Raw genomic sequence first — 27,865 nt, forward strand, 5'->3', positions numbered from 1 at the left:
TAGTGATATCTCTGATCTATCTAGTAATGTCTCTGCAGTCTCAGCTGATACTAGTGATATCTCTGATCTATCTAGTAATGTCTCTGCAGTCTCAGCTGATACTAGTGATATCTCTGATCTATCTAGTAATGTCTCTGCAGTCTCAGCTGATACTAGTGATATCTCTGATCTATCTAGTAATGTCTCTGCAGTCTCAGCTGATACTAGTGTTATCTCTGATCTATCTAGTAATGTCTCTGCAGTCTCAGCTGATATTACTGATATCTCTGATCTATCTAGTAATGTCTCTGTAGTTCTCCAGTCTGGAGCAGTCTCAGCTGATACTAGTGATATCTCTGAACTATCTAGTAATGTCTCTGTAGTTCTCCAGTCTGGAGCAGTCTCAGCTGATACTAGTGATATCTCTCAACTATCTAGTAATGTCTCTGCAGTCTCAGCTGATACTAGTGATATCTCTAGTCTATCTAGTAATGTCTCTGTAGTGCTCCGGTATGGAGCAGTCTCAGCTGATACTAGTGATATCTCTGAACTATCTAGTAATGTCTCTGCAGTCTCAGCTGATACTAGTGATATCTCTGAACTATCTAGTAATGTCTCTGTAGTGCTCCGGTATGGAGCAGTCTCAGCTGATACTAGTGATATCTCTGAACTATCTAGTAATGTCTCTGCAGTCTCAGCTGATACTAGTGATATCTCTAGTCTATCTAGTAATGTCTCTGTAGTGCTCCGGTATGGAGCAGTCTCAGCTGATACTAGTGATATCTCTGAACTATCTAGTAATGTCTCTGCAGTCTCAGCTGATACTAGTGATATCTCTGAACTATCTAGTAATGTCTCTGCAGTCTCAGCTGATACTAGTAATATCTCTGATCTATCTAGTAATGTCTCTGCAGCCTCAGCTGATACTAGTGATATCTCTGAACTATCTAGTAATGTCTCTTCAGTCTCAGCTGATACTAGTGATATCTCTGAACTATCTAGTAATGTCTCTGCAGTCTCAGCTGATACTAGTGATATCTCTGATCTATCTAGTAATGTCTCTCTAGTGCTCCAGTCTGGAGCAGTCTCAGCTGATACTAGTGATGATACCTCCAGTAATCTGACTGATGATATGTACAGTCATGCATGTAGTAATGTCTCTAGTGTTTCCCGGGATGTCACCGCCAGCACTAGTCACGTAGCACGAGGATCCTGTCTTTGTTTATCACACGTTAATTGCTTGTGAACCCCACGTCCCTCCCTCTGGAGGCGACATCACTCCTGAAGCCAGAGGTGGCAGTTGTAGATTTTGATAATGACTTGCCGGATGGCCCGGCGCCGCCATCTCACAGAAGCTATGCAAATCAGCGCAATATCGTTTGTTTTCCTGGCCGGCTGTGCCGAGACGGGTAATGAATGCACCACACGAGTTACATGTTATTAATGGCCCGTCACACAACTGAGACACGGGGTGATTTCCATCCAACATCACCGGAGTGACGTCCAATAACAAGCAGCATGGCCTCCGCTTACCCGCCTCATCTGTGCCATTATCCTTCTAGTTATACATTCAGCTCACCTTATACCTGCGCTGCTCCGCCGCCAGCCGCCCCGTTATTTACAGCTGCAAATATGGCAGAAATGTCTATAGATCAATACTACAGCAACCCTACGTACATAAATCCACCGCGTACACAGAGGTACGAGGCACCGAGCGGCTCGCTGTGCTGTAGAAGTGTATCATGTGGTACAGCCTCAGAGAAATACACAACACTACATCAGCCATCATGGAAGGTATCCGCAGAGACAGCGGCCAGTGTACCCAATGTATCTAAGCCTAGAATATGTGATACTGTATGCAACCATAGGAGATACAGCCTGCTGGGTGGGTGTATCTAACTCTCGTGTGTATCTAAGCCTACCACATCTGACACTGTCTGCTGATCCAACGTATCCAATCCTATCCTGTGTGATATTATCTGCTGAGCTGTGTATCTAATCCTATCCTGTGTGATACTGTATACTGAGCTGTGTATCTAATCCTACCCTGTGTGATACTGTATACTGAGCTGTGTATCTAATCCTATCCTGTGTGATACTGTGTGCTGAGCTGTGTATCTAATCCTATCCTGTGTGATACTGTATACTGAGCTGTGTATCTAATCCTATCCTGTGTGATACTGTATACTGAGCTGTGTATCTAATCCTATCCTGTGTGATACTGTATACTGAGCTGTGTATCTAATCCTATCATGTGTGATACAGTATACTGAGCTGTGTATCTAATCCTGTCCTGTGTGATACTGTATACTGAGCTGTGTATCTAATCCTATCCTGTGTGATACTGTATACTGAGCTGTGTATCTAATCCTATCCTGTGTGATACTGTATACTGAGCTGTGTATCTAATCCTATCCTGTGTGATACTGTATACTGAGCTGTGTATCTAATCCTATCCTGTGTGATACTGTGTGCTGAGCTGTGTATCTAATCCTATCCTGTGTGATACTGTGTGCTGAGCTGTGTATCTAATCCTACCCTGTGTGATACTGTATACTGAGCTGTGTATCTAATCCTATCCTGTGTGATACTGTATATTGAGCTGTGTATCTAATCCTATCCTGTGTGATACTGTATACTGAGCTGTGTATCTAAGCCTACCATGCGTGATACGGTCTTGGCGGCCCACCCGGCACTTCTCTTCCCCGTAGCTATGACATTCTCACTATTATGACCTACTTATTAACATCTTCATCATCCACCACAAGCTAAGGAGCAGCCTGGAGCCTTGAGACGATGGCCCCCGCCGCCGCTGCCCCCACCGCCGCTGCCACCGCCGCCGCACAGGTTAAATGAAATAGTCCTTAAGTTTTGGCCTTGTCTGCAGGAGCTTTCAGAGACGTCTCGGCAGATATTCTTAAGCCGTTACAGACATGGCCGTCTTATTTTTGACGCCTCCAGATGCTGCGGTACAATAAGACAGCTCTGTGAAGATAACGCCGGAGGATTTTATTAAATAAAGAGCGGGCCGCTCCTTGGTCCTCGCCGTGGCTTCCCCTCCCGCAGTCTCATCATCTCGCCTCCGTATGTGACTTGCGTAGCCTCTCATTTTCTCTGTCTGTCTCTTTCCTCTCTCGTCACAATTACCCGGTGTTTAATCATCTTTATCTCTCTATCCAGTCACCTGCGCCGCGCCATTAAGAAGACGGAGCGACCGTGCTTGTCAAGCCCGCAGTTGTTGAATTTGCTGATTCTTGGCGCGAGTTGTGTAACTTTTTATTGTCAAGGCCAACAAGGTGGCAGTAATGGGTGGAGGGTCGATGGAAGGGAGCGCGTAGCCAAGTCTGGTCGAACGGGTGAAGAGGTCTTCTCCAATCTATCTCCTCGCTGGCCATGCTACTCCCTCCCCTTCCGCGTTGCTAAAACAGGTTACGTGATAATTCCCTGAAGCCAAGACGGACTCGAGATGGGTTCACGTCTTCTGATCTCACGAATGGAACCTTTGCGGGGTTTTGTGGGTATCCTATAGCCATTGTGCCACAATGGACATCACCTATCTTGGCCTCCAGCCACTAGAATGGGGTCTCAAACTCCCCAATTCCTCGTCACTACTCAACGGGTTACTCCACCCCATAGGTTAAAATGGTAGCAGGGAGAATATTCGGCCATCCATTGAGGCCGGGTTCCCACGGGGTATTTTGGTCAGGATCTTGGGACCGTATCTGCCTCAAGATCCTGACCAAAAAGATGGCTCCCATTGAAATCATTCTTCAGTCAGATTCGCGACATCCACCTGAAGACACTCCCGACTAGGCCCATTCATTGGGCCTAATCCGGAGCGGAGTGCGCGACTGGATGGCGGGGCACTGTACTGGCATCCAGTCGCAGCTACCCGTTTTCTTGGTCCGGAAACTGAGGCGGCCTCTGCCTCAGTTTCCGTCCAAAAAAACCCATGTGAACCCGGCCTTAGGACTCTGGTTGTAGTGGTCATTGTGGACCAAGTGGTAGACTATCAGATTAGTCAAATAGTCACGTGATTCATCCAACCAGGAGACATTGCCCCCTTCTTGACAACTTAAAGGGATTAAAATAACCTTAGATTAAATCGGTGGAGGTCCAACACCGGGGACCACCACAGATTGAAGTGGCCTTTTTGCAGCTCACTCCTATTTAACAGAATGTGGCTAAGCTGCAATACCAAGTACAGCCACTATACAAAGTAGGGCGCTATTCTAGGTAAGTTGTGAATAAGTTGCTGTGGTGTCTTCAAACACTTGATCGGTGTCAGACACCCACTCCAAGGATAGGTCATCAGTATTTTGGTCCTGGAGAATCCCTTTAAGTTCAGCTTCATGTGAGTAGGCTGAAAAGGCCTACAGAAGGTAAGATGGGGTAAATAAACACTTAGGAAACACAACAGCGCCCTCTAGTTCAGCAGAATTATTGCCTCCACCAGAGAAGGTATGAGGTGCTATGCCACACTCGCTCGCCATCCTCCCTTTAAGGAAGGTGGTAAAAAATGACCCAAAATTTAAAGTTTTGGAGGCAACTTGTGCAAAAATTTGCAACTTTTTCACGCCGTATATACCAAAAAAAACGGCGTACTAGACTTGATAAACTTCACCGACAGTTGAGTCCTTCTTCGCCCTATTAAGTAAATTCCGCTGCAACCATCGCCATCGACAGTCCCGCCTAATTCCAACACAGGCGAAGCCGTCTGTCCGAACGCTCCTTTGTCATACAGATAAGAGGACGGGGAGGATGAGACGTAACGAAGATGAAGACGACTTTGTGCAAGAGATCAAAGTATCTCCAAAGTGACTTGGATCGGAGGAATATTTAAAGAGACGTGACCTTTGTGTGGTGGTATTAGAGGCAGGAAAGGCGGTCAAACGCTAAAGTGAACTGACACGCGTCTCCTGGGTAATGAGGAGCTCGGGATGTTCTTCTAAGATGCCGAGAAGCGAACAGGCTGTGTTTTATTCCTTGTGTCTTTCTTTCATGGAAATCTCTATAGAAAATGGCATGAAGTCATGACTAAGATGACTCGTAAGGGTTGGCCAAGACATCTCGGAGCCTCAAAGACGGACAGGTTTTAGATTGGACGATCCATATCTTGGTTCCTGTAGGATTTCTAGCCTACCTCTACCCATCTGGTCCTGGAAAGATCCTAAAATTTGGTGTAACCGCAGCAGATTCTACCATGGCTTTAGATATTAAAATTTAGATATATAAAAATTAACCACACCCTTACTGTTTCCATGGGATTTAAGAGGTTAAGTAGTTGCCATGTGCTGTCAATCAAATGCCAAAAATTTCCAGCATGGCCGATCTACTTTTGATGTCAACAAGCCGCAATTGACCATTCGTGGCATCTACATGATCCACGGCTAACAAAAATCTAATGTGTGTGGTCGCCTTTCCAATCTTTGCAAGAAGAAGTTTTGGCAGTTTGCTGGTCTGGAGCTTCCCTTACTGTTTCCATGGGATTTAAGAGTAGTTGCCATGTGCTGCCAATCAAATGCCAAAAATTTCCAGCATGGCCGATCTACTTTTGATGTCAACAAGCCGCAATTGACCATTCGTGGCATCTACATGATCCACGGCTAACAAAAATCTAATGTGTGTGGTCGCCTTTCCAATCTTTGAAAGAAGTTTTGGCAGTTTGCTGGTCTGGAGCTTCCCTTACTGTTTCCATGGGATTTAAGAGTAGTTGCCATGTGCTGCCAATCAAATGCCAAAAATTTCCAGCATGGCCGATCTACTTTTGATGTCAACAAGCCGTAATTGACCATTCGTGGCATCTACATAATCTACGGCTAACAAAAATCTAATGTGTGTGGTCGCCTTTCCAATCTTTGCAAGAAGAAGTTTTGGCAGTTTGCTGGTCTGGAGCTTTTGTGTGTGTTAATGCAAAGGAGGAAAGACATCAGCAACGATCTTAGAGAAGAAAATGTTGCTGCCTATGAAATTCGGGAAGGGGGTTATAAGGCCATCATAGTACTCTGCGAAAAATTATTTTCAAGTGGAAAACATTTCTTAGGGCTAGTTGACACAGGGCACGGAATGGCGGATTTTTTTACTGATTGCGACGAAGGAAGCTGTGTCAGAATAGGACCAAAATGCGCCTGCCGCAACTGTTGCGGCTTCCCGCTCCGGAGTAGGCCAAATGAATGGGCCTAGTCCGGAGGGTGCTGCCGTGAGGCGGAAGCTGGGGCTGAATCCACCTGAAGAAAGGGCAGATCGATTCTTTTTTCCGTGAGCGGGAACATACCGTTCATGGAAAAAAGTAAGCTAGCGGTCTACATAGACCACCATTGTGAGGGGGCACATTCAGCACCAAAATCCACCCCCTCTTGCCCCGTGTGAACGAGCCCTTAGGATATCAGATGAGTGGGGGGTCTTACACTTAGCACCCCCACAAATCATCTGTTCAAATCAGTAGTAGTGCTCAGGGGAGCTCTGCTTTGGTGTCACAAACCATGTGACGTTACACTCATCGGCACAAGTCCTGTTTTCTGCTCAGTCCCATTCACATGAACGGGGCTGAGTCGCAATACCAAGCACTGCCACTATACAATGTATGGCGCTGTACTGCATAAACTGTGAAGAGGTTGAATCACTGCTGATTTTTAATGGTGCTGGGTCCCGGACCCCACCAATATGATATGGATGACCTAACCTAGTTATAGAACATCGATATCTAAGTCGCGGAAAAACCCCTTTAAGAGCCATTACTATACTGCTTGGCTTTGTCCATTAAATATGGCGTCTCCGCAGGTATTACATGTGCTGTAGATCCTGGCGCACACAAGAAGGATGTTAAAGGGAAGTGGCAATGATATGTGTAGGAACGACGTGACACCTCAGAAGATAGTTAGGATGAGGACGATAGATATTCTCCTGGCTCGCGATCGGGAAAGCTTAGAACATTTTTATTCATCTGCAATTCAGCTCCCAGGTGGAGCGCCTGTCTTGTTTGTGCTCTCCGCCAGCAGACAGGCACAAAGAGCAGCCATGATTTAAATGGGGGATGTGGGCAAGCAAGGAAGATATTCCCCTCAAGGGGGACACAAGACATAGCCTGAAAGCTGGGAAAATCGGAGGAGTTTTGGAGGGCGGGAGGGAAGCTGTCCTTGCTCTGAGGTGTGAAGTTTATTGCTGTAGATTTATATCTCAGCGCCGGGGAGCCATGTCTTACAGCTTGTTCTACGGTGGACGTCACCTCCATCTTAAAGGGGTTCTCCCACCGTATACAGGAGAAGAGCAATGGAGAGGCGGCCGCAAATCTTACCTATAGTATGAACATGTACAACAAGATTATAGTGACATTGGAAAAGAGACGTAGATGGAGATCTGAAACTCATGATTCTGATGGAGACGTGACAACTGCGGCCCCGAGACACAAGTGTCAGAGTGGTTGTCACAGCCCTCAGTATGACTGATGTATATGTGTGAGAGAAACTGAAGCAAGAGGGAGGCTATAAAATACCGTACTATACTACTACCATCTCTGTATTATGGTGCAACTGTTACATGGACATGATAGCAGTATTACAGTATATGGGCACAGTGGGAACTGTGTTTTGTAGTATGGTAGGTAGTTTTATATGAATATACGAGTATATATGGTACTATGACATCACTTTGTTTATTATCTCTGTACTGTGATATCACTGTGTGTATTATCCTGTACTGTGACATCACTGTGTGTATTATCCCTGTACTGTGACATCACTGTGTGTATTATCTCTGTACTGTGACATCACTGTGTGTATTATCCTGTACTGTGACATCACTGTGTGTATTATCCCTGTACTGTGACATCACTGTGTGTATTATCCTGTACTGTGACATCACTGTGTGTATTATCCCTGTACTGTGACATCACTGTGTGTATTATCCCTGTACTGTGACATCACTGTGTGTATTATCTCTGTACTGTGACATCACTGTGTGTATTATCCTGTACTGTGACATCACTGTGTGTATTATCCTGTACTGTGACATCACTGTGTGTATTATCTCTGTACTGTGACATCACTGTGTGTATTATCTCTGTACTGTGACATCACTGTGTGTATTATCCCTGTACTGTGACATCACTGTGTGTATTATCCTGTACTGTGACATCACTGTGTGTATTATCTCTGTACTGTGACATCACTGTGTGTATTATCTCTGTACTGTGACATCACTGTGTGTATTATCTCTGTACTGTGACATCACTGTGTGTATTATCTCTGTACTGTGACATCACTGTGTGTATTATCCTGTACTGTGACATCACTGTGTGTATTATCCTGTACTGTGACATCACTGTGTGTATTATCCCTGTACTGTGACATCACTTTGTTTATTATCTCTGTACTGTGACATCACTGTGTATATTATCCCTGTACTGTGACATCACTGTGTGTATTATCCTGTACTGTGACATCACTGTGTATTATCTCTGTACTGTGACATCACTGTGTGTATTATCTCTGTACTGTGACATCACTGTGTGTATTATCTCTGTACTGTGACATCACTGTGTGTATTATCTCTGTACTGTGACATCACTGTGTGTATTATCTCTGTACTGTGACATCACTGTGTGTATTATCTCTGTACTGTGACATCACTGTGTGTATTATCTCTGTACTGTGACATCACTGTGTGTATTATCCCTGTACTGTGACATCACTGTGTGTATTATCCCTGTACTGTGACATCACTGTGTGTATTATCCTGTACTGTGACATCACTGTGTGTATTATCCTGTACTGTGACATCACTGTGTGTATTATCCCTGTACTGTGACATCACTGTGTATATTATCCTGTACTGTGACATCACTGTGTGTATTATCTCTGTACTGTGACATCACTGTGTGTATTATCCTGTACTGTGACATCACTGTGTGTAGTATCCCTGTACTGTGACATCACTGTGTGTAGTATCCCTGTACTGTGACATCACTGTGTGTATTATCTCTGTACTGTGACATCACTGTGTGTATTATCTCTGTACTGTGACATCACTGTGTGTAGTATCCCTGTACTGTGACATCACTGTGTGTATTATCTCTGTACTGTGACATCACTGTGTGTATTATCCTGTACTGTGACATCACTGTGTGTATTATCCCTGTACTGTGACATCACTGTGTGTATTATCCTGTACTGTGACATCACTGTGTGTATTATCTCTTTACTGTGACATCACTGTGTGTATTATCCTGTACTGTGACATCACTGTGTGTATTATCTCTGTACTGTGACATCACTGTGTGTATTATCTCTGTACTGTGACATCACTGTGTGTATTATCTCTGTACTGTGACATCACTGTGTGTATTATCCTGTACTGTGACATCACTGTGTGTATTATCCTGTACTGTGACATCACTGTGTGTATTATCTCTGTACTGTGACATCACTGTGTGTATTATCCCTGTACTGTGACATCACTGTGTGTATTATCCTGTACTGTGACATCACTGTGTGTATTATCCTGTACTGTGACATCACTGTGTGTATTATCTCTGTACTGTGACATCACTGTGTGTAGTATCCCTGTACTGTGACATCACTGTGTGTATTATCCTGTACTGTGACATCACTGTGTGTATTATCCTGTACTGTGACATCACTGTGTGTATTATCTCTGTACTGTGACATCACTGTGTGTAGTATCCCTGTACTGTGACATCACTGTGTGTATTATCCCTGTACTGTGACATCACTGTGTGTATTATCCTGTACTGTGACATCACTGTGTGTATTATCCTGTACTGTGACATCACTGTGTGTATTATCTCTGTACTGTGACATCACTGTGTGTAGTATCCCTGTACTGTGACATCACTGTGTGTATTATCCCTGTACTGTGACATCACTGTGTGTATTATCCTGTACTGTGACATCACTGTGTGTATTATCTCTGTACTGTGACATCACTGTGTGTAGTATCCCTGTACTGTGACATCACTGTGTGTATTATCCCTGTACTGTGACATCACTGTGTGTATTATCTCTGTACTGTGACATCACAGTGTGTATTATCTCTGTACTGTGACATCACTGTGTGTATTATCTCTGTACTGTGACATCACTGTGTGTAGTATCCCTGTACTGTGACATCACTGTGTGTATTATCCTGTACTGTAACATCACTGTGTGTATTATCCTGTACTGTGACATCACTGTGTGTATTATCTCTGTACTGTGACATCACTGTGTGTATTATCCTGTACTGTGACATCACTGTGTGTATTATCCCTGTACTGTGACATCACTGTGTGTATTATCCCTGTACTGTGACATCACTGTGTGTATTATCCTGTACTGTGACATCACTGTGTGTATTATCTCTGTACTGTGACATCACTTTGTGTATTATCCTGTACTGTGACATCACTGTGTGTATTATCCTGTACTGTGACATCACTGTGTGTATTATCCTGTACTGTGACATCACTGTGTGTATTATCTCTGTACTGTGACATCACTGTGTGTATTATCTCTGTACTGTGACATCACTGTGTGTAGTATCCCTGTACTGTGACATCACTGTGTGTATTATCCCTGTACTGTGACATCACTGTGTGTAGTATCCCTGTACTGTGACATCACTGTGTGTATTATCTCTGTACTGTGACATCACTGTGTGTATTATCTCTGTACTGTGACATCACTGTGTGTAGTATCCCTGTACTGTGACATCACTGTGTGTATTATCTCTGTACTGTGACATCACTGTGTGTATTATCCCTGTACTGTGACATCACTGTGTGTATTATCCTGTACTGTGACATCACTGTGTGTATTATCCTGTACTGTGACATCACTGTGTGTATTATCTCTGTACTGTGACATCACTGTGTGTAGTATCCCTGTACTGTGACATCACTGTGTGTATTATCCTGTACTGTGACATCACTGTGTGTATTATCCTGTACTGTGACATCACTGTGTGTATTATCCCTGTACTGTGACATCACTGTGTGTATTATCCCTGTACTGTGACATCACTGTGTGTATTATCTCTGTACTGTGACATCACTGTGTGTATTATCTCTGTACTGTGACATCACTGTGTGTATTATCTCTGTACTGTGACATCACTGTGTGTAGTATCCCTGTACTGTGACATCACTGTGTGTATTATCTCTGTACTGTGACATCACTGTGTGTATTATCCTGTACTGTGACATCACTGTGTGTATTATCCTGTACTGTGACATCACTGTGTGTATTATCCCTGTACTGTGACATCACTGTGTGTATTATCCCTGTACTGTGACATCACTGTGTGTATTATCCTGTACTGTGACATCACTGTGTGTATTATCTCTGTACTGTGACATCACTGTGTGTAGTATCCCTGTACTGTGACATCACTGTGTGTATTATCCCTGTACTGTGACATCACTGTGTGTATTATCTCTGTACTGTGACATCACAGTGTGTATTATCTCTGTACTGTGACATCACTGTGTGTATTATCTCTGTACTGTGACATCACTGTGTGTAGTATCCCTGTACTGTGACATCACTGTGTGTATTATCCTGTACTGTAACATCACTGTGTGTATTATCCTGTACTGTGACATCACTGTGTGTATTATCTCTGTACTGTGACATCACTGTGTGTATTATCCTGTACTGTGACATCACTGTGTGTATTATCCCTGTACTGTGACATCACTGTGTGTATTATCCCTGTACTGTGACATCACTGTGTGTATTATCCTGTACTGTGACATCACTGTGTGTATTATCTCTGTACTGTGACATCACTTTGTGTATTATCCTGTACTGTGACATCACTGTGTGTATTATCCTGTACTGTGACATCACTGTGTGTATTATCCTGTACTGTGACATCACTGTGTGTATTATCTCTGTACTGTGACATCACTGTGTGTATTATCTCTGTACTGTGACATCACTGTGTGTAGTATCCCTGTACTGTGACATCACTGTGTGTAGTATCCCTGTACTGTGACATCACTGTGTGTAGTATCCCTGTACTGTGACATCACTGTGTGTATTATCCTGTACTGTGACATCACTGTGTGTATTATCCCTGTACTGTGACATCACTGTGTGTATTATCCTGTACTGTGACATCACTGTGTGTATTATCCTGTACTGTGACATCACTGTGTGTATTATCCTGTACTGTGACATCACTGTGTGTATTATCTCTGTACTGTGACATCACTGTGTGTAGTATCCCTGTACTGTGACATCACTGTGTGTATTATCCCTGTACTGTGACATCACTGTGTGTATTATCTCTGTACTGTGACATCACAGTGTGTATTATCTCTGTACTGTAACATTACTGTGTGTATTATCTCTGTACTGTGACATCACTGTGTGTAGTATCCCTGTACTGTGACATCACTGTGTGTATTATCCTGTACTGTGACATCACTGTGTGTATTATCCTGTACTGTGACATCACTGTGTGTAGTATCCCTGTACTGTGACATCACTGTGTGTATTATCCTGTACTGTGACATCACTGTGTGTATTATCCTGTACTGTGACATCACTGTGTGTATTATCTCTGTACTGTGACATCACTGTGTGTATTATCTCTGTACTGTGACATCACTGTGTGTATTATCCTGTACTGTGACATCACTGTGTGTATTATCCTGTACTGTGACATCACTGTGTGTATTATCTCTGTACTGTGACATCACTGTGTGCATTATCTCTGTACTGTGACATCACTGTGTGTAGTATCCCTGTACTGTGACATCACTGTGTGTATTATCCTGTACTGTGACATCACTGTGTGTATTATCCTGTACTGTGACATCACTGTGTGTATTATCTCTGTACTGTAACATCACTGTGTGTATTATCTCTGTACTGTGACATCACTGTGTGTAGTATCCCTGTACTGTGACATCACTGTGTGTATTATCCTGTACTGTGACATCACTGTGTGTATTATCCTGTACTGTGACATCACTGTGTGTAGTATCCCTGTACTGTGACATCACTGTGTGTATTATCCTGTACTGTGACATCACTGTGTGTATTATCCTGTACTGTGACATCACTGTGTGTATTATCTCTGTACTGTGACATCACTGTGTGTATTATCTCTGTACTGTGACATCACTGTGTGTATTATCTCTGTACTGTGACATCACTGTGTGTATTATCCTGTACTGTGACATCACTGTGTGTATTATCCTGTACTGTGACATCACTGTGTGTATTATCTCTGTACTGTGACATCACTGTGTGTATTATCTCTGTACTGTGACATCACTGTGTGTATTATCCCTGTACTGTGACATCACTGTGTGTATTATCCCTGTACTTTGACATCACTGTGTGTATTATCCCTGTACTGGGACATCACTGTGTGTATTATCCTGTACTGTGACATCACTGTGTGTATTATCCCTGTACTGTGACATCACTGTGTGTATTATCCCTGTACTGTGACATCACTGTGTGTATTATCTCTGTACTGTGACATCACAGTGTGTATTATCTCTGTACTGTGACATCACTGTGTGTATTATCTCTGTACTGTGACATCACTGTGTGTAGTATCCCTGTACTGTGACATCACTGTGTGTATTATCCTGTACTGTGACATCACTGTGTGTATTATCCTGTACTGTGACATCACTGTGTGTATTATCCCTGTACTGTGACATCACTGTGTGTATTATCCCTGTACTGTGACATCGCTGTGTGTATTATCCCTGTACTGTGACATCGCTGTGTGTATTATCCTGTACTGTGACATCACTGTGTGTATTATCCTGTACTGTGACATCACTGTGTGTATTATCCCTGTACTGTGACATCACTGTGTGTATTATCCTGTACTGTGACATCACTGTGTGTATTATCTCTTTACTGTGACATCACTGTGTGTATTATCCTGTACTGTGACATCACTGTGTGTATTATCTCTGTACTGTGACATCACTGTGTGTATTATCTCTGTACTGTGACATCACTGTGTGTATTATCTCTGTACTGTGACATCACTGTGTGTAGTATCCCTGTACTGTCACATCACTGTGTGTATTATCCCTGTACTGTGACATCACTGTGTGTATTATCCTGTACTGTGACATCACTGTGTGTATTATCCCTGTACTGTGACATCACTGTGTGTATTATCTCTGTACTGTGACATCACTGTGTGTATTATCTCTGTACTGTGACATCACTGTGTGTAGTATCCCTGTACTGTGACATCACTGTGTGTATTATCCTGTACTGTGACATCACTGTGTGTATTATCCCTGTACTGTGACATCACTGTGTGTATTATCCTGTACTGTGACATCACTGTGTGTAGTATCCCTGTACTGTGACATCACTGTGTGTATTATCTCTGTACTGTGACATCACTGTGTGTATTATCTCTGTACTGTGACATCACTGTGTGTAGTATCCCTGTACTGTGACATCACTGTGTGTATTATCTCTGTACTGTGACATCACTGTGTGTATTATCCCTGTACTGTGACATCACTGTGTGTATTATCCTGTACTGTGACATCACAGTGTGTATTATCTCTGTACTGTGACATCACTGTGTGTATTATCTCTGTACTGTGACATCACTGTGTGTAGTATCCCTGTACTGTGACATCACTGTGTGTATTATCCTGTACTGTGACATCACTGTGTGTATTATCCCTGTACTGTGACATCACTGTGTGTATTATCCTGTACTGTGACATCACTGTGTGTATTATCCCTGTACTGTGACATCACTGTGTGTATTATCTCTGTACTGTGACATCACTGTGTGTAGTATCCCTGTACTGTGACATCACTGTGTGTATTATCTCTGTACTGTGACATCACTGTGTGTATTATCTCTGTACTGTGACATCACTGTGTGTATTATCCCTGTACTGTGACATCACTGTGTGTATTATCCTGTACTGTGACATCACTGTGTGTATTATCTCTGTACTGTGACATCACTGTGTGTATTATCTCTGTACTGTGACATCACTGTGTGTATTATCCCTGTACTGTGACATCACTGTGTGTATTATCTCTGTACTGTGACATCACTGTGTGTATTATCCCTGTACTGTGACATCACTGTGTGTATTATCCCTATACTGTGACATCACTGAGCAGTGCGTTGTGTGAGCGCTGAAGGTCGCTGTTAGATCACATGTCTAAAACTGGGGTGGAGCTAAAACAACCAGCAAAAGTTAAAAATGCATAATGTATTAAAAACAACTAAACTGGTACAAAAAACAGAACAGAAAACCATCTGTGCAGTAACTTCATGTAGTTTTATACTGTGAAATCTGGCAATCTCGAGCCGTAAAATCAGCTTTGTGGGCCATACATCAGCGCTCGCCTAGAAATGTTTTATGTGCTACAAAATCAATCTGGTAAAAGAATCTGCCGAGACGTAATGAAGTGTGTGGTACAGAAGCAATTATATGCATGACGCCTATGTTACGCATAGCATCTGTGTTACGGACATGGAGACTGATTCATCGACACAATCAGCTTCTGGCCCCGGTCAGATCATGTTAGGAAGGAACCAAGTAAGATGGTGAAATTTTTGAATTTTTTTTTTAGATCAAAATTGTATTTGAATTTTTGAATTATTTTTTTTTAGACCAAAGTTGTGACAAACATATACCCCACCAACACAAACATTTTAAATCGCTCAAATGTCTCTTTCGGATTTGGAGGGACACACTTGTTGGGGTTGTCTCACCATTGAATATCATAGCTATTATACACATGATCCAGTGTAAAGATGTAACCTTTACTTACATGGTATGGCACCACCTGGTGTTCAAAGTGTAGAACAACGTATATGACCACCTAATGAGCAGAGTGCTGGTGGACGCACATGCTCAGATCTAGTCAATAGTGATCCATGGAAGCAAAAATTGATAAAAACTTAATTTTTCATGCTAAAAACAAAGCCTTTCGGGATATTTGTGTGAAAATAATTCACGGAATAACCCCTTTAAGTCTTTGGCCGTCTCCCACATGGGGCTGGCATTAGTCAATGGGGGCATAAAGCCGTTCTTTGTTCTAATAACTGATAGGCCCACCACTTGAATCACTTGCGGAATATTTGGGAACTTTTGAAACCATTAGAACATCTATTGTATCTGTTTCCGCCGAAATCAAAAGGATTTCGAACCCGTCAAGGAGAAAACACAATTTGGGGGTCACACTGTCTCCCCGTCTGTATAAAGAAGCGTTTGACTTCAGTGTGCGGCATGGAGTATTGTTCTAAACATGGCATTGTTCTCCAGACTGGTGGAAACATGTTAGTCCTTGACTCGCACGATCCCCACAAAGTTCTTTATAATAATACAATAAATTATCTGTGAGCTACCTCTGTGGCTCCCGGCTTTATAACACTGCGGCTCAGGAGTTGGAGAGAGAGAAAGATTCCTTAAAACCACATAATAATTCCTACTAGAAGGCACGCCGACGGCGGATCGGATTCTAGGCTGCTCATTTTCCTAAAGAAATTAGTTTATTGTCATGACTATATTTGGCTGTAGAACATTTTTCATAGAAATCTGACCACTAGGTGGCAGTGTGGTGTGGCTATAGAGTGTGCCAATATAGTTTGGGTTAATTTATCGTGTGGGATGGAGTAATACTTTACAATGACACCACTAAGAGTGAAACAAAAGTGAAGAGCCAGGAGTAGGACAACAAGTACCCGGTGAACAATCAAAAGGATTAGATAAAATTAATATCCAAGAGCAAGGCCGAGGTCAGGATCAGAACCAATCATCCTAGATCTAATATCCAGGAGTAGGACAACAGGTACCAGGTGAACAACCAAAAGGATTAGATAAAATTAATATTCAGCAGCAAGGCTGAGGTCAGGATCAGAATCAGTCATCCTAGATCTAATATCCAGGAGTAGGACAACAGGTACCAGGTGACCAATCAAAAGGATTAGATAAAATTAATCTCCAGGAGCAAGGCCGAGGTCAGGATCAGAATCAGTCATCCTCGATCTAATAGTCACCTATTGTAATGTGGACTCTCTAAGGCTAGACGCACCCTTTAGATTTTGGATTGCCAAGTTATCGTCCAAATGATGATGGGTTTGTTGGTACAATCGTTCCCACCATCAACATAAAAGCTGAACTGCTGGATCAGTGGGCCAGTTTAGTTGTTAAAAGTTGGCCAAAATTGGACTATCATGCCAAACACTAGCCACAGTCAGCCAAAAATTTCCAGCATGGCTGATCTACTTTTGATGTCGACCAGTCACAATTGACCATTCCTGGCATCTACATGATCCACTGCCTTTTCGGCCAACCATAATCTAATGTATATGGTCTCATTTCCAATCATAGTTTACCTGTAACTCTTGCAAGGAGGTGTTATCTTTGCCAAAATAAGATCCCGAGGACTACAGATACCAAAAGGATCAGACAAGGCCGAGGTCAGGATTGGAATCAATCAGGAGTCTATGAGATGCCTCAATAGCCCATGGACATCAAGTCAGCAGTCTAAGGTCAGAGCCAGGAGTAGGACAACAGGTACAAGAGCAATATCCAGGAACAAGGCCGAGGTAAGGATCGGAATCAATCAGGAGTCTAAGAGATGGTCACAGATTAGTGGCAGTGGTATAGATGGGCAATAGCATAGTCAGAAGTTGACTGGAGATCGGTCAGGACACAACTACCCATAGAACAACACAGGAGTGACGTCACGTCAGTAGCCAAAGGTCAGAGCCAGGAGTAGGACAACAGGTCCTGGAAGAGACAAGAGCAACATCCAGGAACAAGGCCGAGGTCAGGATCGAATCAATAAGGGGTCAATGTCAGAATCAATTGGCAAAGGAAAAGGAGTCAGGACAGGGTATGAACCTATGAATCAGCAGGCGGCGTGTGGCAGTATAATTTATATAGGTGGTTATCTCTGCATTCGACCCCTTTAATCTGAGCGGGGATGCCATCTGATAACTCCGTTGATGTTATCTTCTGATTCTTCAAGGTGAAAGTCCCCTTTAAGATACACTATAACAATATTTGATATTCGCCGCAGATACAAATGCTACTCCCTTCTACGTCCATCCTGATAACATGACGTGACAGATTGTTGCGGCTACGGCCATTAACCCTTCCTGTTCTCTCGGCCGCTCCTCCTGGTTCTGTAACTTTGATGGTGATCATAAAGGGTTACCGCGCAGAGTCTCCACGCCAAGTCCTCGCTTCCGCAGTACGCGGGTTTTTTTTATATCGTCAGTGATTTTTCTTTTCCACAATTAATTTAATTGACTGAGATAGGTAAGGAAGCGGAGCAAAGGGTGCACTCAAAGTATGCTTTTAGTAAATTAAACTTTTCGGGATCTGTAAATTAAAAAAATATATTTAGTGCTGCTAAACTTGTACGCTCCGAGAAGCGGCGGACGATAAAACTGTCCTATAGGTTAAAGGCGGAGATGGGAGAGACGTACAAGCTACTATGTGTCAGGATGGTCTTAAGGGGGCGGTCGTTCCTGGCAGTTATCTGCCCATTCTTGGTCCTTGAATACAACACCAGTCGTGGGTCAGGGTGACCACCGATGGTGGAAATGACTGGTAGTCACCGCTCAATGCCAGGTGTGTGTCGAGAAAGGCCAACCATAGGCAGAAGTGTGACCTGTAACGTATCAGCAGCTCTCGGGGCTGAAAGATTGTACTTCTCAAGTTTGATCTCTGGCAGGGGCACAACCTGCACCCGTCCGGAATCCAAAATGCCAAACAATGGCGCTTTATACTGGGAGGGATCGGGAGGGAGGTTTTTGGGGTTTTTTGCTCTGTTTAATGTGGGCGATGGTGTAATATATACCTGGGGGCACGTGTAACATTTGCAGCCTATACAAGGCTATGCTCGGTTATTAGGTGCCTGTCTGACACGCTACTGAACATGTGTCCAAAAACAAAAGCAAAAAATACAGAGCTGTCTCCTCTCTCAGTCTTAACTGCAGCTCTAGCATTATATTCATCAACCCGAAGGCTTACAATGAGCAGAAGTACAGGTCCCGCTGAGGGGGTACTGATAAAGTACCATTGCGTGTTCCTCACCATAATTTTATATTAGTTTTCATCTTTGTCAGTCTTAACTGCTGTTCTAGCATTATATTCATTAACCCGAAGGCTTCAAAGGAGCAGAAGTATAGGTCCCTCTGTGATTCATTGTGCAGCGCTGTGCGCTCCTCACCTGGTCTTATATTGCTCTTGATCTGTGTCAGTCTTAACTTCAATTCTAGCATTATATTAATTAACAAAAAGGCTTAGAATGAGCAAAAGTATAGGTTCTCTAAGAGACAGGTAGTGATACTGGCACATATAGTACGGTGCATCACTGAATTACCCTCACCTGGTTTTATAGTGCTCTCCATGTGACAGTCTTAACTGCAGCTCTATCATTGCATTCATTAGTCAGGGGAAATAGAATGAACAGAAGTATAAGTATCTCTGAGAAAAGTACTGATAAAGGACCATATACTATTGCACATCATTGTGAAGCATTGCACGTTCCCCATCTAGGCTTATATGGCTCCTCTTCTTTGCCAGTCTTAACTGCAGCTCTAGCATTACATTCATTAACCAGAATGTCTAGATTGAGCAGACGTATGGGTCCCTCTGAGATAGGTACCGACACTGGTACATACATCATTCTGCATCATTGTGCAGCACTACCCTTTCCTCGCTTGGTTTTATATCGCTCTTCACGTGTGTCAGTCTTAACTGCACCTCTAGCATTGTATTCACCAACCAGGGTGATTAGAATGAGCAAAGGTATAAGGAAATACCTCTGAAGTACATCATTGCATAACACTGTGCATTCCCCCCCTTCTTTGTCAGTCTTAACTGCAGCTCTAGCATTACATTCATTAACCAGGAAGCTGATATATAGATCCTTCTGGGGGGGTACTGATAAAGTCTCATATTTTATTGCACACCATTGTGTAACATTGCACGTTCCCCACCTAATTTTATAATGCTCATGTGTGTCAGTCTTAACTGCAGCTCTAGCATAGTATTCATTGAGTAGAAGTATGGGTACATGTAGATATATAATATTAAGACATTTTGCAAAAAAACAACAACATGCAATTGTTAAATTTACATTTTTTTTTTTTCACGTGTCCCCAAATTCCCTATGAGCGGTCAGGGTGAAGTCCTCCACAGCGGAGAGGCCTCCCAGGAACCCGTTGTAGCGCACGGTGCAATCGATAACCTGTTAGCCCCCAGGCAGCCAGCCGTTCTGTTTTTTAACCTCGGAGACTGAATCAAGCTGCATCTCTCTGGAAACATGACTGCTATTGATCGGCCCGAATGTTTCCTACAGGGGAGGGGGTGACTGCGTTTAGCCCTACAGTTAACGCCAATTACTCCCTGTGGGCTGCCTGCTGCCTGAGCCTGAAATGAAAGAGATCAGGCAGATTGCTGCCGCAGCACCTTGTTTCCCCCATCAAAATCCTCATTTCGGGAGCCTTCGCTTAGAAGATGTTCTCACTCAACATTCAGTCTTTGTTCCCCTATGAAATACTATTACTTAAAGGGAATGTGGCCCGCTCCCAACATATCAAGTCAGCCCCGCAGATAGATAGGGTAGGGTCACCCGAATCAAACGGTGCTTTCCCCTTGCGAATCGGTGCTTCCGTTGCCGAGATATCGCCAATTTTACAATATGCAAATGAGCTCTGGAAAAATGGCGGCGCCCTCGTTGCTCATTTGCATATGATAAAAAGGCTGATATCTCAGCAATGGAGGCTCCTATTCACAAGGGGAAAACACCGTTTGATTCAGGCGACCCTAACCTATCCATCTGCGGGATGGGATGCCATCCAATTTCTGGTGACAGACTCCCCCTTAAAGGGTTTTTTTTTTTCCCCAGAAGATTATAAGAATGTCATACGGCAATTGTGAAGTTCACGAGGGTCAACCCAAAGCACTGGGGGGTTGTGGTACCTCTAATCTCCCTGCGTTGTATCTCTGTAACTCATAGATGTTAGGTTACTTATCTCATGACATTTCGGATTTATTAATTCATGATGCGGGTATCATTGCTGGGTCACACGCTCGAGCTTGTGGTAACATCTGGGTCGCCGTAAGATCGATCGCCTCTGGTTTGGTCATCTATTATGTAGCGGCTGAATTTCATCCGCCACACAAAATTATATAGAGTCTAGGGGCCTAAGGGTTGCGATTAGAGTGAAGGAAAAGTCGCGCGTTGGCCTTAGCAAACAAATTTAATTCAATTTTTTTGTGTGTTTTATGTTTTTTTAGACCAAATTTTATTCTATGTTATGACATCACCTTCTTGACTTTTTCACATTTCAGCCCTACAGCCTCGTTTCCTCCAGGAACCCAGTGACCAGACGGTGGTAGCCGGGCAAAAAGTTGTCTTAACATGCGTGGTGCTCAATTACTCGGGGATTGTACAATGGACCAAAGACGGACTGGCGCTCGGACTGGGGAATCTAAAGAGTAAGGCTCAAATTTTTTAAAAAAAATTTTGTTCTTTTATTTAAATTTCAAAAATATTCCGTTGTAAAATTTCCAAAAACTTTTGACCCAGCCTGCTTTGTCGACCGACGTTTCCGGACTTTAAAGTGGCAAAGGGGGAAATGAGCGACGACCAGAATTTTTTCAAAAAATTGGACGGAAAACGAGGAATTCTAGCAAAGAATAGGTTAATGGCGGATTTGTTTAGAGGACGTACATGCTACATGGCGTCAAGAAGGCCCTAGCGAATACCTCGTACATCCCCGAGCCTTCCCCATCCATCAATTACTGCCTCTTCTGCCCCCGCCGCTCTACAAAACCGCAGGCAGCAATTTATCCCCCGGCCCTGCACACAGCTCCGGATTCTGCTGACTAACCAAAATTGCTCCAAATACTTCATTTTGTTGGCGTCCTGTTGACACAGTGATAGATGCCAAGAGCTCTGCAGCGCAGAGAGGCTCCGAACAGGGAGACCAGATAAGAGCCTGGGTTACATTTAGGTATAACCCATGTCTGACCCTCCCCTGCCGTGTGTCCGGCCTCAATGGACGCCTAAGATGACTATATTTATCCATATCTCTTCTGGGGGTGAAAAAACACATTTTAAGGACATTGCTATTTCTTGTATAGATGTCTATTAATGGATATTAGGTATTGTGTTCTCACATTATTATGCTTCACTTTTAGAATAAAGTGAACCACGGGCCTACACCGTAGATATGAATGTATGAAGATTACAGTAGAGTTAAGCAGGGGTGTGGCCCACAGCAACCAATCAGATTGCAGTTTGATTTTTCTAACCAGTGCAAGTAAAATATAACATAAGTTTTGATTGGTTACCATGTGCCTGCACTAGATTGGTTGGTTGCGAGGCGTTTTCTAAAGATTGATACCCTACCTAATAATCTGCAGTACCCAAGCTGGCCACTACACAGAGAATGGCACTGTCTCCTTTCTGTGTCATTCTCTGCTCATGTTCGGATGCCAGTAGTTGCTGTGAACAGATAGTCCGTGGGCATGGCAGGTGTGGAACTTCCACCAATCTTTAGTCTGGAAAATCCCTTTAAGTCGCTAAATTGGAGGGTTGTCAAACAAACTGAAATTTTATAGGTGACATGGGCACTTTATGTGGCAGTCACGTACCAAAAATGGGATGTAGGCACATTGCTTGCTCACCAAAAAGGGGAAGGACATTTATTAAAAAGGGGCGAGTCATAGCCCAAAAGTGGGATGAGGCAATGGTGAGAGGGACCCAAAAATTTTCTCCCAAATAAGAGCAATAAGAGCAATACCCTGCCAGTCCCATGGCGATGCTACCCTGGTATCCCCAACCTATCCAGCCCCGATCCCCGTTCTACAGTGATGAGTTCAGCAATCACTAGGGTTGAGCCGATCTTAAGATTTCAGGATCGATTTTAAAATACGATTTCCGATCATTTTTCCAGCCGATCCCGATCGTGAAATTTGCTCGATCACCGATCGGGATCCGATCTTTCCCGATCCCGATCGCTCAACCCTAATTGTATATTATATATACAGTGGGGTTGAGCCGATCTTGAGATTTCAGGATCGATTTTAAAATCCGATTTCAGATCATTTTTCCAGCCGATCCCGATCATGAAATTTGCTCGATCGGGATCTGATCTCTCCCGATCGCTCAACCCTAATTGTATATTATATATACAGTAGGGTTGAGCCGATCTTGAGATTTCAGGATCGATTTTAAAATCCAATTTCCAATCATTTTTCCAGCCGATCCTGATCGTGAAATTTGCTCAATCGCCGATCGGGTTCCGATCTCTCCCGATCGCTCAACCCTAATTGTATATTATATATACAGTAAGATTGAGCCGATCTTGAGATTTCAGAATCGATTTTAAAATCCGATTTCCGATCATTTTTCAAGCCAATCCCGATCGTGAAATTTGCTCGATCGTCGATCGGGATCCGATCTTTCCCGATTGCTCAACCCTAATTGCATATTATATATACAGTAGGGTTGAGCCGATCTTGAGATTTCAGGATCGATTTTAAAATCTGATTTCCAATCATTTTTCCAGCCGATCCTGATCGTGAAATTTGCTCAATCGCCGATCGGGTTCTGATCTCTCCCGATCGCTCAACCCTAATTGTATATTATATATACAGTAAGACTGAGCCGATCTTGAGATTTCAGAATCGATTTTAAAATCCGATTTCCGATCATTTTTCAAGCCAATCCCGATCGTGAAATTTGCTCGATCGTCGATCGGGATCCGATCTTTTCCTATCCCGATCACTCAACCTTAGCAGTCACATGTCATGATGGATCCCATCCCTGGAGACTTCCGGGGTTCCTGGAAAGTGTCAGCATGGATTGGCAAGATATTGGTGCGTATTACTCCTTATAATAATTTGCAAAAAATCTCATGGGGCCTGGACTACTGCAGGGGACCAGCCTGTCCGACACCATAGACCCCAATTGAAATTAGCCAGGATAATCTTATCAGAGTTATGAGGGGCAAATCGTGCAATGGCAGACGGATCATCTTATTTTATCTCGTGTCACCTATGCGTCATTTCCAAAAACACAACCACAGGAAATTCGCCTACACGGGAAGATATACATGAGCTCATAGTCATGATATGTAGCAGACTGAAACTCGTCAGCAAACAGGTAGAGCCACATTGTTACGCCAGTCTTTGCCCTTTTATGTTGCTTGGCCCCGTGTGGGCGCATCTGTAGGCCGGGGGGTTAGATATTCTCACACCCTGCTCTCCATATTTAAGATCTTTCCCACATGAAAGTATTGAAGGCGTCACCCTGACATCGGGTCGTTTTGGAGAAACGTAAAATATGTGACACAATGGTCCCATTAATATAGGTATCGCCCATGTAAACCGGGGGAAGACTTTTACTGGGCTGGACCTGCCCTGTCCTGCATTACACAGACATGCCATTGACATGAATGGACATTGTGTAGTACTTCAATTCACCCCATGGTGGCGCTGCAAGGAAACTAAACACATAAAATCAGGTGTCCCCATAAATTATAGCTTATTGTCAAGGGACCTTTCAAGAATCAGTGGCATCGAGGAAGCGGAGATATGGAGAGAAATTTTGGGGGTGAGATCACGTCTCCTATAGGGGGCAGCCAATAGATTTAACTGCAGTAATGCCTATCACATTATACAATGCATGTCCGCTATAATCCGTTTTTGCATCGGTCAGGGTAAAAGGCCAACGCAAACGATTACCGATAGATGTGTTCATCGGTGATCATCGGCAAATATGATCGAAGGGACGCGTCGCGAAAAATCAGCCTTGTGGCCCCATCATTCTCTACTAAGGATAAATGACACCGATAAGGCGCCGTTTCAGGTGATAGACTGGATTCTGCCTTCGAGCCACAACGCTCTATGACGGCCGAGCAACAAGACAAATGTCTGACTACAGACTTGGACGGTCAGATCAGGCCAGAGCCATGGCTGCAATGATGAGTCGGCTGCGGCATGTTCTTTATCAGCCAAGTGATATCAGAGACAATGAGCTTTCAGCCGGACTGAAATGACACCCCACATATAAAAAACATCCATCTCCCAGCTGTCTCCATACCTATAGCCTGGGCTAAACTAGTGTGATACTGCCACCTATAGACACCGAGAGGAACTGCATATATACACCAAAGGAGATAATGGCACGTCCAGACTCCGATAATTGTCGTCTATATAAAATTTCAGGGCAAATAAGAATGGGCTTGCAGGTGCCGCAATAACCCTGACCAAAAATCCACTCCAAATGTGTATAAGGAAGAAGATACGGTATAGTATGTCCATCGTCTGCGACACCTTATGTTCACGTAAAGGTGCATTCCCATCTGCATCGAGGTCTGTGTTCAGATCAGAGTTACAGTAAAAAAAAATTCTGCAAGCACAACTTTCTTGATGGTAAAAACAAGGGCCACCCGATAGACCCCATTACAGAATCCGTAGTGGTCCACCATTGTAACGTTTAGTCTATTCTTCCATTCCGACGATGGACCAGAAGAACAAACCAACATGGTGCAAGTATGAAAGCGCCCATAGATTAGGCTCCCTCGGGATCTGGTCTAGTCTGTCATTAGATGGAACCATTTTAACGCTTGGTCTGTTCTTCTACGCCTACGATAGGCCAACGCAACACAACCCTTAGATTGAGGTTCCTCAGGATTTGTTGTTGTCCTTTATTAGACAGATCTGTAATGTTAAGTCTATTCTTCCATTCCGATGACAGACCAGAAGGACGGCCCACACGGTTGCAGACGACCATGTGCGACAAGCTTGCCATGAATTAAAAGCATGGGCGGCACACGATGGACACGCAGATGTCCCCCATGTGCCGTCCATAGACAGGTCGTGCCTCCGCGGCCACTTTCATTAAAAGGATCCTAACATTAGAATCACTTTGTTTCTAACTAACACATAGGAATAGACTTAAGAAAGGCTATTCTTCTCCTACCTTTAGATGTCTTCTCCGCGCTGCTGTTCAGTAGAAATTCCGTTTTCCGTCTTTATGCAAATGAGTTATCTCGTAGCACTAGGGGCGGGCCCCAGCGCTCAAACAGCACTGGGGGCGTCCACAATGCTGCGAGAGAACTCTCCAGCACCTCCTCCATCTTGTTCAGGAACCGGCCTCTACGTGTCGTCTTCCGGCCTGACTTTCAATTTTCTACGCATGTGCAGATGGCTCTGCCAGCAGGCCTTGGACAGAGCCGACTGCACCTGCGAGCTCTTGTAGTAAACGGCCATTAAAAAATGGCCACGCGCAGGTGCAGTTGTCTTTGCCCGAGGCCCGCTGGCCGACTGCACATACGTAGAAGATTGAAATCCAGTCCAGAAGACGCCGTGTAGAGGCCGGGTCCTGAAGAAGATGGAGGTAATGCTGGAGAGTTCTCTCGCAGCATTGTGGACGCCCCCAGTGCTGCGAGAGAACTCATTTGCATAAAGACGGTAAACGGAATATCTACCGAATGATGGCACAGAGAAGACATCTAAAGGTAGGAGAAGAATAGCCTTTCTTAAGACTATTCCTACGTGTTAGAAAAAAAGGGATTCTAATGAAAGGATCCCTTTAAATGAATAGGATCTACTAAATAGGACAGGAATAGGACCGGTTCTATATTTTACCGCCCGGACTGTCAGCCCGCATACGGGACCATGAAATTCATGGTCATGTGTACAGGCCCATAGAAAAGAATGGGTCAGTGTGCCATCCGTGAAATACACTGAACATGGCCACTGTCGTCTGCCATCGGCCTTAGTTTGAGGTCTCTCAAGATGTGTTGTTGTCCGTCATTAGATGGATCCATTGTAATGTTTAGTCCTTTCATCCGTTCCAATGTTGGAGAAGAACGGACGCAAGCGTGAAGTCACCCCAAGATGATAGAGTTCTCCTTACGGTTGGCCGATATGTGCACAGTGAATTAAATATCTTCTCTCTCGTCTTTCTTCACAGTCTGGCCGCGCTATCAAGTTGTCGGAAACCCAGACTCTGGGCAATACAACCTGGAAATCACCAATGCCAGCATTTACGATGACGCCAATTTCGAGTGCCAAGCTACCGAGGCCGCCTTGAGATCCAAAGGAGCTAAACTGACCGTGTTAAGTAAGGATTTATAGATGTCCTCATTTCAGTGATGGAGCGCTGCTGTGTTTACCGCGCATCAGCAATCCTTAAAGCGTCCATAGTTAAAGAGTGATGACACTTTTTATTTTTCCCCCGCTGCCGTCAGACACCCATGCCGGGGGGGAAATATTGATCGGCTGAGTTGGATTTTTTTCGAGCCAGTTGTTATTGTTTCTACCTGGCGCCAAAGTACTTATGTAAAGTGAATGAAATATATGTTCATCCTGAGCTTCCGGGTTCATGAATAGTAAAAATCGGCAGCACTTGTAGGACATAAGTTGGCTAAGAGCTTCTGCAGCAGTTGGGGTTCTGCTACTTTAAGGTTTGACGTCGATGCTTTCTCACACCTAAAACGGCTTTGTGTTGACACAGTGGGTGCAGCTCCCACCCCACCTCGCCAGGTCGTCGTATTCGGTGCGATCCAGAACATGCTGTAGCCTGTACGGTGACAATTAGCAGTCAGCCAGGCAGAAAGGCTTCCAAGTGCTGCCCTCCCAGGAACAATCGAAAGGATGGAGAGCGCAACAAAGACTTCTTTGTCCAAAGTTTCTCCTTTGTGAAATCTCAGAATTCGTCTACCGCTCACCTATTTCACTGTACACAGCTCCCCGCAGTCACGAATCTTATTACCGACACCTCAATGCCCTATTTACTACTAGTAGACGGATAGTGTTTACTGGCTCTACCAGAGTCATCCCAAATACACTGATATTTAATGTAAAAATATAAACTTTATATCC

General features: G+C 43.8%; 1 protein-coding gene across 1 annotated transcript in view; it reads left to right on the forward strand.

Moving 5' to 3' along the window:
* Nucleotides 1-27,865, forward strand: part of KIRREL1 (kirre like nephrin family adhesion molecule 1) — a 204,499-nt gene that overhangs the window by 147,247 nt on the left and 29,387 nt on the right. Inside the window, exons 2-3 of the mRNA XM_075283208.1 lie at nt 21,317-21,463; nt 26,955-27,104. Of these exons, the coding sequence (XP_075139309.1) occupies nt 21,317-21,463; nt 26,955-27,104 (297 nt within the window). The remainder of the gene's footprint in view (nt 1-21,316; nt 21,464-26,954; nt 27,105-27,865) is intronic.

This window comes from Leptodactylus fuscus, chromosome 7 (assembly GCF_031893055.1).
Source record: "Leptodactylus fuscus isolate aLepFus1 chromosome 7, aLepFus1.hap2, whole genome shotgun sequence".
NCBI lineage: Eukaryota > Metazoa > Chordata > Amphibia > Anura > Leptodactylidae > Leptodactylus > Leptodactylus fuscus.